The sequence below is a fragment of the Falco biarmicus genome, chromosome 12 (genome assembly GCF_023638135.1).
Source record: "Falco biarmicus isolate bFalBia1 chromosome 12, bFalBia1.pri, whole genome shotgun sequence".
Taxonomy (NCBI): domain Eukaryota; kingdom Metazoa; phylum Chordata; class Aves; order Falconiformes; family Falconidae; genus Falco; species Falco biarmicus.
This window is the reverse complement of record NC_079299.1, coordinates 32561696-32575055: the sequence shown is the minus strand read 5'-3', so window position 1 is coordinate 32575055 and position 13360 is coordinate 32561696. Positions and strand designations below refer to the sequence as shown.

The 13360-nt window shown below is 52.3% G+C and overlaps 1 protein-coding gene across 1 annotated transcript; it reads right to left on the bottom strand.

Annotated features, from left to right (window-relative positions):
* Positions 1-134: 134 nt before the first annotated feature.
* Positions 135-11756, bottom strand: NAPB (NSF attachment protein beta). Its single transcript, XM_056357155.1, has 11 exons — positions 11551-11756; positions 8458-8537; positions 7684-7800; positions 6580-6626; positions 6386-6463; positions 5307-5362; positions 4813-4897; positions 3957-4061; positions 3601-3669; positions 3096-3146; positions 135-2886 (listed from the first exon to the last, which is right to left on the bottom strand). The coding sequence occupies exons 1-11, from the start codon at positions 11646-11648 to the stop codon at positions 2782-2784; spliced, it is 891 nt and encodes a 296-aa protein (XP_056213130.1). The 5' UTR covers positions 11649-11756; the 3' UTR covers positions 135-2781.
* Between the last annotated feature and the right edge of the window lie 1604 nt (positions 11757-13360).

Genomic DNA, 13360 nt, shown 5'->3' with positions numbered 1-13360 from the left:
CTCACCCGAGGCACGCACCGGGACGGTAAGGGGAAGGAAGCACCACATGCACCAGCTGGTACCGTCACGCCGCCAGCTTTATGGCAGGCTGTAGCTTTAGCCTGCGTTTTCCAGGAAAGAACGTTTATCCTCACTTACATTGATGTTTTTTACTTTATTCATGTACAGATTCACACAAAACATTATTATTCTTGCTAAGGCCATTTCATTAATAAGTTCTCGTAGTACAGAGTTGTGTTGGGGGGGGGGGGGGGAAATACAGCGGAGTTGCAGATTGTCATCTTAAAACTGTCACGATTTACCACTGATACACTGGAGGACATGCTTTAGCCTACTTATACACAACTAACATTTGTATTTTAATGATATTACTCCAGAGCACAGTAACAGACCTCGCAACCCCACGGGTACGGTCCTCTGGTCCACCAGCTCCGTACGCATCTTACCACAACTGTGCATAATATTGACAACTGGAAAAGTGAACCACAACAAAAACAACAACAGCATAAAATACTTGCCTGGGCTCTGTGTGACACTAGGAAAAGCTCGCAGCCTGCGCTTCCCCTCACCAGGGCTCCAAAGGTGATGGATACAAGTCAAAACAAAGCCATCAATGCGATGGGAAAGAAACGAGTAAATTAAATAAAAATTATTCCAGCTCCCTCCGTTCACCACAGGTGAGTTCAGCGGCACTTACATCTTTGGGCCCTCTCGTCCGAAACACGAGCAAAGCCGCAGCGAGTCTGACTTCAGCTAATCCAATGACCCCCTACCGCGCTAGCTGCACCCTAAGCCTGGTATTTTCTCTGCCCAGCGGAGGCGGCACAGAAACGGGTCGCCCTTGGAAAACGCCGGTTAATCCTCGATGCGTGCCCGCCTCTCGGAGTGCGCAGGCCACACGCTAAAGGGCCTGTGAAGTGTTTTTCTGCCGTGTTTGTGGGAAGGACGGGCGTGAGGCAGGGTGGTCTGGGTTCAAGTGATGGTTTGCTGCGGACAGAGGGCGACTGCAAGCAGCGGCCTTAAAAACACATCTGAGAAGTGAAGACACAAGCTGCTTGGAAGAACGAGCAGCATCCAGGCTTTTTCAGTGCATTCAACTTGCCCGTTAGCAGAGCTCACGGGTCTTTTCTGTCAAGGGAGGGTGCACAGAGAATGTCTATGGAAAATAGACTGGGGAGATCAGGCAGGAAAACAAAAAATTAACAATAATTTGACATGTACCAGGAGTGATTTTTGGTTTTCTTTTTCATAAGCCACTGGTAGAGATGAAGTACCACTTAAATACAACGCAACCCTTTCGACCAGTAAGCCAAACCGTGTTCTACTCAAAGCAAGAACCTAGATGAAAAACCAAAGAGAAGCACAAGAGCTGGCATGGTGGTCACCAGACACTGTCACTTCAGCAAGAGAAACAAGGGGCAGTGCCCGCCCTGGGCAGCGCTCCTGCCCTGGCTGCGGAAGAGGGCCCAGCTTAAAGAGCAGTTGTGCCAACTAAAGCAGTTAATGAATTACTTTTTCATTCTTTGCATGTCAGTAGTGCAGCTGAAAAATCACTTCATTACAGGGAAATACCAAGTGACAGCTCCCGCTGACAAATTGCATAGGCTCCCAAGTCCTCCTTAATATGTCCAAGTAACAAGTAGCTTAATTACCTCCTGTTAAACAATGCATTGCAGGGAAGCGTCTTGGTTGCAGACACTTTAAAACCTGTTTCTAAAATGAATGCAGGCATTTTTAAACATGTCTGTGCCTTTTCAAAGCAAGCTCAATTCACCTGTCACCCAGACAACTAAAACGCGGTTTCTGTGCAACATCAAGTCTCAGCCAACACCTTGGCACGTCCCAAGAACGAGGCGGCTTCGCCAACAGCAGAGAGGTCAGAAACTAACAGGTATTGCCCAGCGCACACAAAAGACCTGTAGTAAAGACAGCAGCGGGAGTTCACATAAATGAAACGTTAGAAAAATAGATTATTACTTGGGTCAAGTCATCTCGGGGGAGGAGGGATGGGATGCGCCACAAAATAAAGTGGAAAAATAGATCCAAGAAAATATAGAAGAACCTTACATTTTTATATTTAGATCTGAGATACAAAACACCATTAACTAGGTCTACTGGCGATGACTGGCCGAGGGCTTACACCAATCTAGGCGGTCCTGTCCTCTCACGTGTAATGCTTTCAGCTCTAAGTCATCAGGTATGCTGTATACGTGCACACGTGTATCTGTATAGGATGTACACACACGCGGGCACACTGTATTTAAGAGTCACACTAAAAGCCTTCCACTAGCACCGTTAAAAAAGCTCAATCATTTTAAAAAAAACCCCAAGATCCAAGCATATCTGACAGAGGCCCATTTGGAAAAGAAAACTGCAACGAGACAGCAACAGATCAGAAGCGATCACTTGTACTGCACTGGTGCAGCCAAAATATTTACGTGCTGGAGTGAACGGTACTGAGCCCGAAGACAGAACAGCGGGGAAAAACCAGCAGTTGCTGAGTGCAGCCTTTGGGGTTGCCTGCTAATAAAACCAAGAAAGGATTTCTGCCAAAAAGTTCTTATTTCGCCTCAGAAAGATGTGCCAGTGCTACCCAGAGCATCGCTTCTCATCTACCCACATTGTCACGACAAAGAGCAGGATACTAAAGAAACACACAAGTCATTGGATTTGTAAGCGACAAAATAAAGCTAGGTATTTTATCACGTATCCCGTAGTGGTCCTTGGCTGTAACACAAGAACGGATTACATAGGCCGCATGCCACAAATACCGCACACAATTCACTTCAGGTCCCCGTCCCCTTCTCCTTGGATTGACTTCTTGATGCGAAGCAACATGGTTGTAAGCCACTGATCCAACCGCGATATTGAATCAAATTCTTTAACCTATGAGTGCAAAAAAAAAAAAATTAAAAATCAACACACTTTTAAATTAAGATACTGGAAAGCAAACGAGACGGCTGCAAAAGAAGCATTCTGCAGCCCTCGGGCAACAAGTTACCTGACATTTAACAGTGCACACACTCCACTAAAAAATAAAAAAAGGAACAAGCTGCCATCCACGAGCGCGTCTCAACAAATTTGTGACTACTTACTGCCTCGGTGTACGCCTCGCAGTTCTGCTCCTCGTGGGCTTCCAGCAGTTTCTAGGAAAACACCATTAAAAATCAGAAAATAAAGTATTCCCACGTGTCCCCACACAGCCGGTGCACAGGGATCTCACCCCCAGGAGAGGGGACCCATGCGTCCATGCCACGTGGCACCCGCCTGTCCAGCAGCAGCACCTTCGCAACCACCTGCCGCCAACGCAGAAGTAGCTGGGGTGGGGTTTTTAAGTTACAATAATCATCTTTCTGCTGCAGCTGCTTCCTGGTGCATATAGATACATATATATATGCCTGGTATAAACCCAGCACAAAGAGAGTCTGATGTCCTCAAGAACATTAGAATAAATGACCGAGATCTATGGCACAGTGAAAAAACAGAAAGTGAAGGGCAGTATGTCTTTTCAAGTGTGACTGTATATAATTTTATTGATAGTATATATAATAAATAAATCTATAAATATAAATATAGAATTTCAATACTAGCTTTACTCACTTTCAATAGCTTGCATTCCCGTGAATCTGTGAACGCTGGGAACATTTCTTCGTATTTCTCAAGTGCGAGCTGAAAGAGAGAAGATAACCCTTAACGCCTGTTTCACAAAACCACTTGCTTTGTAGTTCAGTTTTTGCCTTCCAGTCCTAAAACCACACAGAGAGCTTGGAAAAGTATTCCCGGTACGCCCAAGAGCAAGTATTCCCAGCAACTCCAGTGCGACACAATGGCATCCAAGCTTCAGTCCGTGCAACAGCCACACAAATCCCTGCGCATGCAAGAAGGTGTCTCAGCCGGCAAAGGTTGATTTGAGAGGGATGCGGGAAGCCTGGGACAACCACCCTGCGCCCACTGACCTTCGCGTTCAGCTCATCCACGATGAAGTGGCACAGGGCGGCTTTGAAGAAATACTCCTTCGCGCTATACTTAAGCAAAGGATTATCCATCGTGTTTGTTCCGACCTAGGCACAAAAAGATATTACTTAGTGCTGGGAAAGAAAACGGCATCATCAAGCAATGAATTACAAACAGGACAGCTGATTGAAATTACATGCAGTGCCACACAGCTTTCCGTGAATAAAGACCGTGGAAAAAATGCCAGCGTCCATACCAAAAGCTATTGGGAAGCCAGACAGGTTTTTAACTAATCCCAAGCAAAGTCAGAGACTCGCAGGCAGCTGCAAGAGCGCAGCCAGGCAGCCCACCCTCCTGGGGAGCTGCTGCCCACCCCAGGGGTATCGTGCCGATACCTCAACACATCCTGGCTGACGCAGACCGGGGAAAGCAAGCTGACATGGTGGAAACCCCCTCCAGTATGGGCTAACCCTCCAGAAGCGCAAAAGCAGCGCTGCCAGTATTCCCAGGTAAACACCTGACACAAAGGCAGAGCGATCAAGTTTCCAAATCCGGGGGGAAATTTTCTGCCAAATGTATTTGTAAATACAATCGAAAGTGTAATTACAGATTTCCCTCTCCCTGCTTCCCCCAGCCTTTCTCTAGAAACAACAGAATTCAGGAGAAAAAATGCCTTTGGCAAGTTACAGCAGCTCCTAAAAGCAAAGGAGCAAACCATGTCTCGTAAAGGCATCATCAGCCCAGAAATAAGCAAGGTTAGGCGCTTCCAGGCCACGGCGGTTCTGCGAGACCACCACACTGACCCGCTTTTCACTTTCAAGAATTTTTTGCCCCTTCAGACAAAGCACACGTTCTCACCTGCTCGTAGATTTCTATTGCCTTCTGGTACTGCTCCAGCTGCGCGGCATAGGCAGCCACCTTCAGCAGACACTTGTTGGCTGAGCTGCAATCAATAGCGTTACAGTAAGTAATTGCGTCCCAGGGACAACCAAATCCACCCCCCGGTACCTCCAAGCACTACCTGAACTAAGCGTAAATAGAAGTGGGGCCCAAAAGCTGCGAATTCAGGGAATTTTCTTTTTCACAGCCAGAATTAACACACACGGAAAGGCAGCACGCAGACCTGGTACCGGACACTGTTCAACTGCTCCGTGCCCAGGACGGGTGCCCAAAGAAGACAAGCCCGCGTGCAGGATCGAACCTTTCAGGGCAATCTAAGCAGGACTCGGGCATCCCACCGAAGGAGGTTCAGCAGAGGCTGGCAGGCGAGGCGGGCGAGAGTGCGGGCCATCTAGGACAAATCCCTGTCTCCATTCTTTCCCTGCTGTGACCCTCTTTGTAAGACCACTTGCCTGTTAGACTCCTCTCCTTTGTAATAGTCCGCAGCCTGCTCGTAGTGTGCGATCGCCTGGGGACAGAAACATCGTGCTTGAATTCCAGTTCTGAAATACAATTTTTGGTCAGACCAGCGTACAGTGAGCGCGTTCCCGAAAGCTTTTCCATTCTGAGCACAAAGGGAGCAGCAGCACGGTGTCTGGGGGGGGTTCTGGTGGAGCGAGGAACGGCCACGCATCCCCTGCACACTCAAAATTTTGTGAGGCTGCCCTTGGAAATTTGACCATGAACGTGTTAAGCATCCCGAACTCCAGTGCAGGTTTAATACAGGTGATGCTGCTCTTGAGGTACCATCTACAAACGCTTATAATCATAGCATGACAAGGCTTCTGCCAGGTTTGCCACCATAGAATAATTTATTCTTAAATAATTTATTCGTAAATCACTTAACAGCCCTGACTTAGCAGGGCTTGATGTAAGTGGGCCTGCACATGGAGAGGCAACACTGAGGTCATTAATAGAGACAGATGGGATCCAGTGAAGTGGAGCTGAGGAAGCAAATGACAGTCTAGAAAATATCTAGAAACCGTAAATTTTTACTCTGCAAACTTCAAACAGAAGATCTGCAGACAGTTGAGCTGCTGCAGGATTCCTGCTCAGGGCTCTCTGTTATGGGAACAAGAGAACATCGGTGTTGAGCTGTGAGCTAAAAAGGCAAGTTTCCTCTGGGTGCCATCAGAAAAAAGCTATAAAACCGCCCCGCAACTTCCCCAAAGCACTTCTCGGATGTGAAATGCCACTTTGGTCAAGGTTTTGCACCTGGGCGCTCCTGCTGGCCCTGCCGCGCTGTGGCTCAGCAGAGGGACACGCCAAAGAGTCAGGATTGCCCCACGAGAGACGCGCGCTGGGCGAAGCACCACTAGCCCTGGTAAGGCTAACTTCCGAGTTCAGGGCGACGATGTAACGAGGCCTGGTGCCGGACGGGAGATGGGTTTTATCGGCCACGCTGAGCTCGGCGCTGCTCTGGCCGGGGAAGGAAATGCAGCCGCTGCCGCAGCACCTGCAGAGTAGTACCAGCAGCACCCGGCGCCCTCACCTTTTCAATGTCTACCAGCTCGGCCTCATAGATCTCCGCAATGGTGATGTGGTGCTTGGCAGCGATCGTGAATCGCCCCTAGAGAAGGCAGAGGGTGCACGTGAGGCAGGGGCTCCCCCCCGGCCGGCACACACAGCAGTTACCGAGCTCTTTACAAGCACATCGGCCCGCGAGCTGCCAGTGCAGCTTCTTACCATGTCAGTGTAGATATCGATAGCTGCATTTAAGCAGTTGATGGCCTCTGCAGCATGAGTGTTCAGGAAAAACAACAGTCAGCCAGCACGTCAGACTGCCCAGCCCAGCCCAAGACAACCCCCTCCAAAAATCAGACCTCTGTAACCACGACTCTTCATCACAGCACACACCAGCTTCTCAAATTAATACCTACTCAAAAGCTCCATGTATATCTGGAATGACAGACCTAACATTTTCAACCCCTAAGACCTTCAGATGTAATGTCCCCACCGTTTTTGTATCTATAACTCTAACCCCGATTCACCCAGCCCCTACAGTCAAAAATTTGGATGAGCAAAATACAAACAACTCACACCTTGGGTTTGTCGGGCTGCATCCTCAAACAGAGCAAAATACAAAACACCGAGCTCCTAGAAGTGCAGGGGCTGCCATTTTCTAGGAAATTTGGGTGTTTTACAGCCCTGAGTTGGTTTCTTCAGCCCCCTGGCACAGGAAAGCTAGCTGGTGTGTTTCCAAACACTCAGCGAGGGTAAGGGGAATCAAGCCTTCCAGAAAACCACAGCCCAGCTCTCTATGAACCAGATTTAAAGAATCCAGATCCTTTACCCTCATCCCATCAAAGGTCAGTCCATTTTCCTCCCATCTCTCCTCTGTCCTGGGGAAACCCCTGGGAACGGGGCTGGGGCTAAGGGCATGGATCCCACTGCGATCCAGACCCAAGACCTGCCTTACATCTTCCTTAAGAAGTGAGTATTTCTCCAAAGTCAAGCTACCGAGGGGCAACGCTTCCCACCCAGTGCGCTGCAGTCTACCAAAGCTCACCAAAGGCTTTGGTTCAGCCAAAGCACCAGAAATCACCTACAGGAGACAACACCCCACACATGCTGGTCCACGCGGTAGACCAAGATGATGCTGACTAGCTTGTGTCATCTGAAAGCCCATCCCAGAGAAGCCAAAGCACAGGAGGTATCACGGCTTCCGAGTAGCCTGTAGCAAGGATCCACTGCCCCACAGAGCTGGTGACTACCCAAGGCCTCAGCGCACCACCTCCTCTGCTGCTAAGCAGCTTTGCAAGAAACAATCTCGGATTTCGCCCCCCTTACCTTGTGGATCTGCTTTTTTGTAGGCGTTCCCAGCGTCCACGAAGCTGGTGGCCGAGTCGTGTTTACTCTGCAGCTGCATGTGCAGCTTGGCCGCCTGACAAAACGCATTTCCTGCAGCTGGGAGAGAAGCACGCACCGACCCGATGTACCCCTCCAGCCCAGGAACCAGAAGGATGGCCGCAAACCAGCAAAGCACGCATCGCTTCCCAGGACCCAGGGAGGTTTAGAGATGCACCAACCCCAGACTGTCTGGCTCCAGGCCTGCTTGCCTGCCAGGAGCTGCACCTGTTCCCATGGGCGCAGTGGGAGCATCCCACATGCATGCTCATCCTTGCCCACGAGCGTCTGTCTTTGCTACCGGCTGCACCCTGCACCTACTGGATCAGCAAAGCGGATCCCCTGGATCCCAAAGCCCATCAGACACGACGCCCTACCCCGAAGGTATTTCCTTGCTCAGAGAGCGAGCCCAGGGCAGCACCCCTTTAGCGGACTTGCTGGCTTTCATTTTAAAACGGTAAATGGCACCCCAGCCCATTTAATGTCAAGAACATTCGGGTGACACCCCCCCTTTGCCCACCCTCCCAATATTTCAATTCATCAGAGGGTCGGGCAAAGTGGAGGAATCGCATTGCCATAGGGACCATCCCTGTGGAAACAGCTTGGGATGTAGAACTCCACTGCAATAATTTGCAGGAAGATGCTCAGGCACTCGTGGGTCACCCCAGCACCAGCAACCCCCTAGGCAGCCCCCCCACCGGTGGGGGCTGTACTCACCACTCCAGTTTTTGGCAATCTTGAACATGTTGGCAGCCCTGGTGTACATCTCGCAGGCTTCCTCCACCCTGGTGTTGCCCCTGAAACACAGCGAGAGCTCCCCTGACGCCGTGCCGGAACGGAACGCTGGCCCCAAAACGGGGGCGGAGAGCTGGGGGTGCTGCAACCCCACGTGCTCAGGCAACGAGGCCCCCCCGGGCCTGATGAGGCTGATAATTTTAAAGTGCAGGGTGAGCACCACGCTGCTCAGAGAGGGCAAAGCTGGATTTAGGGGACCAGCAGCCCCCCGCCTCTGCCAGCCCGTCTCTCCTAGGGTGCCAGCTCGGTACCAAGGCACAGTACAGGTAGCAGAGATTGGGCTAGTGCCCAAGAGGGCCCCGGGGCCATCAGCGAGCAGGTGCAGCTGACACACACCAACCAACCAAGCCCTCGCTACAAAGGGGAGGCAGCGTTTTTCACTGCATAAAGCAGGAGAAGGCGGCAGACAAAACTCACTCCTGACATGGCAGCTTCAGGTTTTTACATGTTCCTGAAGAGTTCGGAGCCTGGAGTAAGCCCATCTGCTCCTTGACCCAGGTCCCTTCTTTTTGGGCCAGAGCAGCTGGCTCGTAAGAGTCTTGTGAGACACTCAGCAAAAACACCCGCAAAAAGCAAACTCTAGTTCACAACCGACTGCTCTGTAATTTAGAGAACATAAAGCAAATCAAAAATTAAGCGATGCTGGACAACTTGCTGTGGAAAAACAACTCAACACAAGCCTAACTGATGGGGTTCAGCAGCGTCACTCAGCTCCCCGAACCGGACGATTCATTTATCTCGAGAGAGGAGTTAAATATTTTTGTTAATGAAATGCAGACTTCTTCATGGAGCAGCTAAGGGGGCTGGGGGTGTTCAGCGTGGAGAAAAGGGGGCTCAGGGGAGCCCTTCTCGCTCTCCACAGCTGCCTGAGAGGAGGCTGTAGGCAGGGGGGGTCGGTCTCTTCTCCCAAGGAACAAGCAATACAAGACGGCACAGCACCAAGTTGCACCAGGGGAGGTTTAGCTCGGCTATCAGGGAAAATGTCTTCACCAGAAGGGTGGTCAAGCATTGGAACAGGCTGCCCAGGGAGGTGGTGGAGTCACCATCACCAGACATGTAGAGATGGCACTTAGGGACATGGTTCAGTGGTGTCACCATCACCAGACACGTAGAGATGGCACTTAGGGACATGGTTCAGTGGTGTCACCATCACCAGACATGTAGAGATGGCACTTAGGGACATGGTTCAGTGGTGTCACCATCACCAGACATGTAGAGATGGCACTTAGGGACATGGTTCAGTGGTGTCACCATCACCAGACATGTAGAGATGGCACTTAGGGACACGGTTTGGTGGTGGCCTCGCCAGTGCTGGGCTAAGGGTTGACTTCCATGATTTGAAACACCTTTTCCGACCTAAATTAGTCTCTGCCTTGCTCCTACGAGCTCAGTACTGCCTCTGCAGCGCACGCTCCTGCTGACCCCGGGCAGGGCTGCAGCGCGGGAGGCGACATCTATCACTGCTTTATTTTTTTCCCCTTTTCCTTCTTCTGGCAGAAGACCACATTTCATTTCTAAGCACAGGCGGGTTTTTTGGACCGCTCCTTTGCCCTTGAAAGCTGCCTTTGGCATGAACTACAGCCAAAAGAGGCAGCACGAGGTAACGCTATACCCTGTACGGCATCCAAAACCGGGTGGTTTTCAGTCTTTTAGTCTCAAACAAAAAACCCAAAAAAGAAAAGCTCTTGTGCAAGCTAATGGAGCTCTTCAGGAAACAGCCTGGCTGTCGATAACGCTTCTGGCCAGGTACTCGGCGGCATGGGTACCCCCTTCACCCAGGTGCCAAGAGCAAAGTCACCCACCACCTTTTCTTCCATTTTAAAAGCAATTTTTCTTGCGCCTATTTTTAGCCCAAGAAAATGAAAAATTTGCCTCTCAAAATCTCCGCCAGTTGACTCCGAGGATTTTCAGCAATTTGCCACCCGGATTACGCCCCTGGAGCACACCCTGCCCGATTAATCTGCCAGAGGCCAGGAAGGAATTTATTTTTAAAAATTCTGCTTTTAGGGCTGCGGGCACTAGATTTTTCCAGGCTGTTGTTTAGAAACATCAGGGCCTCCACGGGAGCATCGCTCCATAAATGCTCTTTCTTTAACATTAAAAAAAGCCAAGACTGAGGTGGCCAAAAGGGCCTGTTTTTCAGCCCCCTTCCAGGCACAGCTCCCGCACCCCCAGGAATATCTGCTCCGGAACAGAACGACCAGGACACGGGGAACTCTGCCATTTGCTGGGGTACCGCTCCCCCCGGGGGGCTCCATGCCCCACGCCGCGGGCTCGCTGCCGAGCTGGGCAGAAAATCATCCATAAACCCCTGAGCCTGGTCCGAAACCCCCTGGAGATGCCAAAAGCCTCATGGAGGACGGGGGGGGGGTCTAAGCCTCGCCTCAGCACCCTTCGCAGAGCAGAGCCCTCGGGTGCCACTGCCGCCGCCCAGGGGGCGAGGGTGCCCCCAGGATAAGGGGGAGCCCAGCCCTCGCCAGCGCGAGCCTCGGTGACGCCGCGGCCCTGAGAGGATTACCGGCAGCGAGTCCCCACCGGGGTAAAGCTGGGATGAGCGCAGCTGCCGCGGAGCTGGACCTGGGGACAACCCCCGCCAGCCGGGGGGGACGACGCCCCCAACCTCCGCCGGCAGGAGCCCCGAGCTGCAGAGGGCTCGCTGCGGGCAGGGACAGCTGCAGGCCAGGCACCCCGGGGGGGGACGGCGCGGAGGGGGGGCTGCTGGCGCACCACCCCGCTATGCCACGGGGGCTGCGGGGGCTGCGGGGCCCCTCGCGCTTAGCACTGCCCACCCGCTGCAGAGGCTAAGGGCGACGCGCACCCACGCCGGGGGGGCACAGCACCCGTGCGGGGCAGCGGGAGCCGGGGTGCCCCGCCGCAGCCACCCGCACACAGGAGGCCCAGCGCCCCTCGCACGTCCCCCACTTGCACACCGCGCACCCCCTCTTGCAATCCCCCCCCACCGCCGAGGCCCGCTCCCCCCGCACCCCCTCTGCAAACGGGCATGGCCCCGCTCACCCGAAGAGCCCCCGCAGGAAGGAGTGCGAGCCCTTCACCCGCTTCTCGGCCTCCGCCATCAGCTGCACGGCCTCCCGCTCCTTCCCCGTGCTGTCCATCGCCCCGGGGCTCCTTCGGCCTCCGCCGCCGCCGCCTCCTCTGCCGCCGCCGCCGGCGCTGCACCGGCGCGCGCGTGCACGGGGAGGGCGGCGGCGGGCGCGTGCACGGGGGCGGGGCCTGTGCGTCATGCACCGGTGTCGCACAGTGCCTGCTGCAGGATGCGGGTTGCACGATGCACGTTGTGCACTGCACAGCTCACGCTGCACGACGCCGGCTACGTGTTGGCCCATTGCACAGTTCTTGCTGCACGCTGCATGCTGCACGCTGCACAGTTCATGATACACGATGTGCATGACGTGCTGCACAGTTCATGCTGCATGAGCACATTGCATGTTGCCCACTGCACAGTTCATGATGCATGATGCACGACACACACTGCATGATGCACAACACTCACTGCACAGTTCATGCTGCACACTGCACCTTGCAACGTCACCCATGGCACAGTTCATGCTGCACAATACACGTTGCATGTTGTCCATTGCACAGTTCATGATGCGTGATGCATGATGCGTGATGCACAGTTCATGCTGCACAATGCATGTTGCATGTTGCCCATTGCACAGTTCATGATGCACAATGCATGATGCACATTGCCCGCTGCACAGTTCATGCTGCACACTGCACCTTGCAATTTCACCCATGGCACAGTTCATACTGCACAATGCACGTTGCATGTTGCCCATTGCACAGTTCATGATGCACAATTCATGACGCACATTGCCCGCTGCACAGTTCGTGCTGCACACTGCACCTTGCAGTGTCACCCATGGCACAGTTCATGCTGCACAATGCATGTTGCATGTTGCCCATTGCACAGTTCATGATGTGCGATGCATGATGCACAATGCATGATGCACAGTTCGTGATGCACAATGCATGACGCACGTTGCCCACTGCACAGTTCATGCTGCACACTGCACCTTGCAATTTCACCCATGGCACAGTTCGTGCTGCATGCTGCGCACCCCCTCAACTCCCCAACATCCCACACACAACACCCACCCAAAGGGGGGAAGGCAGGCACACCTGGCAGGGTTCTACCTCCAGCTCTCCAGCGTTTTGGAAGTGGTGGCATCAAGACACAGGCCACCTTTTGTATGCTGCAGGCAGGTGGTGCAAAGGCCTAGAAACTCTCACAACTCATTTGCAGCTCCTTTGAAAGAAAGGATCCCACACCTGCACCTACAGCTGGACTCTATCAGCTTTTGCACCTTCACGGGGGGAGACTCTGCAAGAAGGTAAAACTCGCACAGCTGTGCTGCCCCAGAGGCTCTGGAACCCTCAGCATTACAATAGTAATTTCTAAAGGTAGAGTCATTCACGACCTCCGTGAAAATGTAGGAAATCAACTGTCGCTAGGATGGAAGTGCTTAAAACACGAGGAAATTGGAGCAAGATCCAGCTCCAGCACTTTATTAGACAGACATCCACAAACAGCACACCTTGCTAACGGTCAGATCTTAGTCAGGATCAATCCTTACCACTCCACAGCAAAGACACTTACCCACTCCCACATTAGCTGCAGCACAAAGAACAAAAAGTGGATTTTTCCCAGCCTGAAGGTCTTTTTTTTCAGCTCTGATTTTGCTTTTATTTACGTTACTCTCTGAGTTTCCACAGAATTATTTCAGCTTTAACGCAGCAGGCAGCGCTGAGGCTTATGCTCCCGGGAGGGTCGTCATTTCCCAGGGATATTCTCCATTAAGTG

What these genes read in the sequence shown, in the direction of transcription:
- NAPB (XM_056357155.1), bottom strand. Translation starts at nt 11,648, where the DNA reads ATGGACAGCACGGGGAAGGAGCGGGAGGCCGTGCAGCTGATGGCGGAG. An exon ending in AAAGGAGAGGAGTCTAACAG is followed by an intron (nt 4,898 to 5,306) that starts GCAAGTGGTCTT and finishes TATTGATTGCAG; the next exon opens with CTCAGCCAACAAGTGTCTGC. An exon ending in GGGAATGCAAGCTATTGAAA is followed by an intron (nt 3,147 to 3,600) that starts GTGAGTAAAGCT and finishes GTGTTTTCCTAG; the next exon opens with AAACTGCTGGAAGCCCACGA.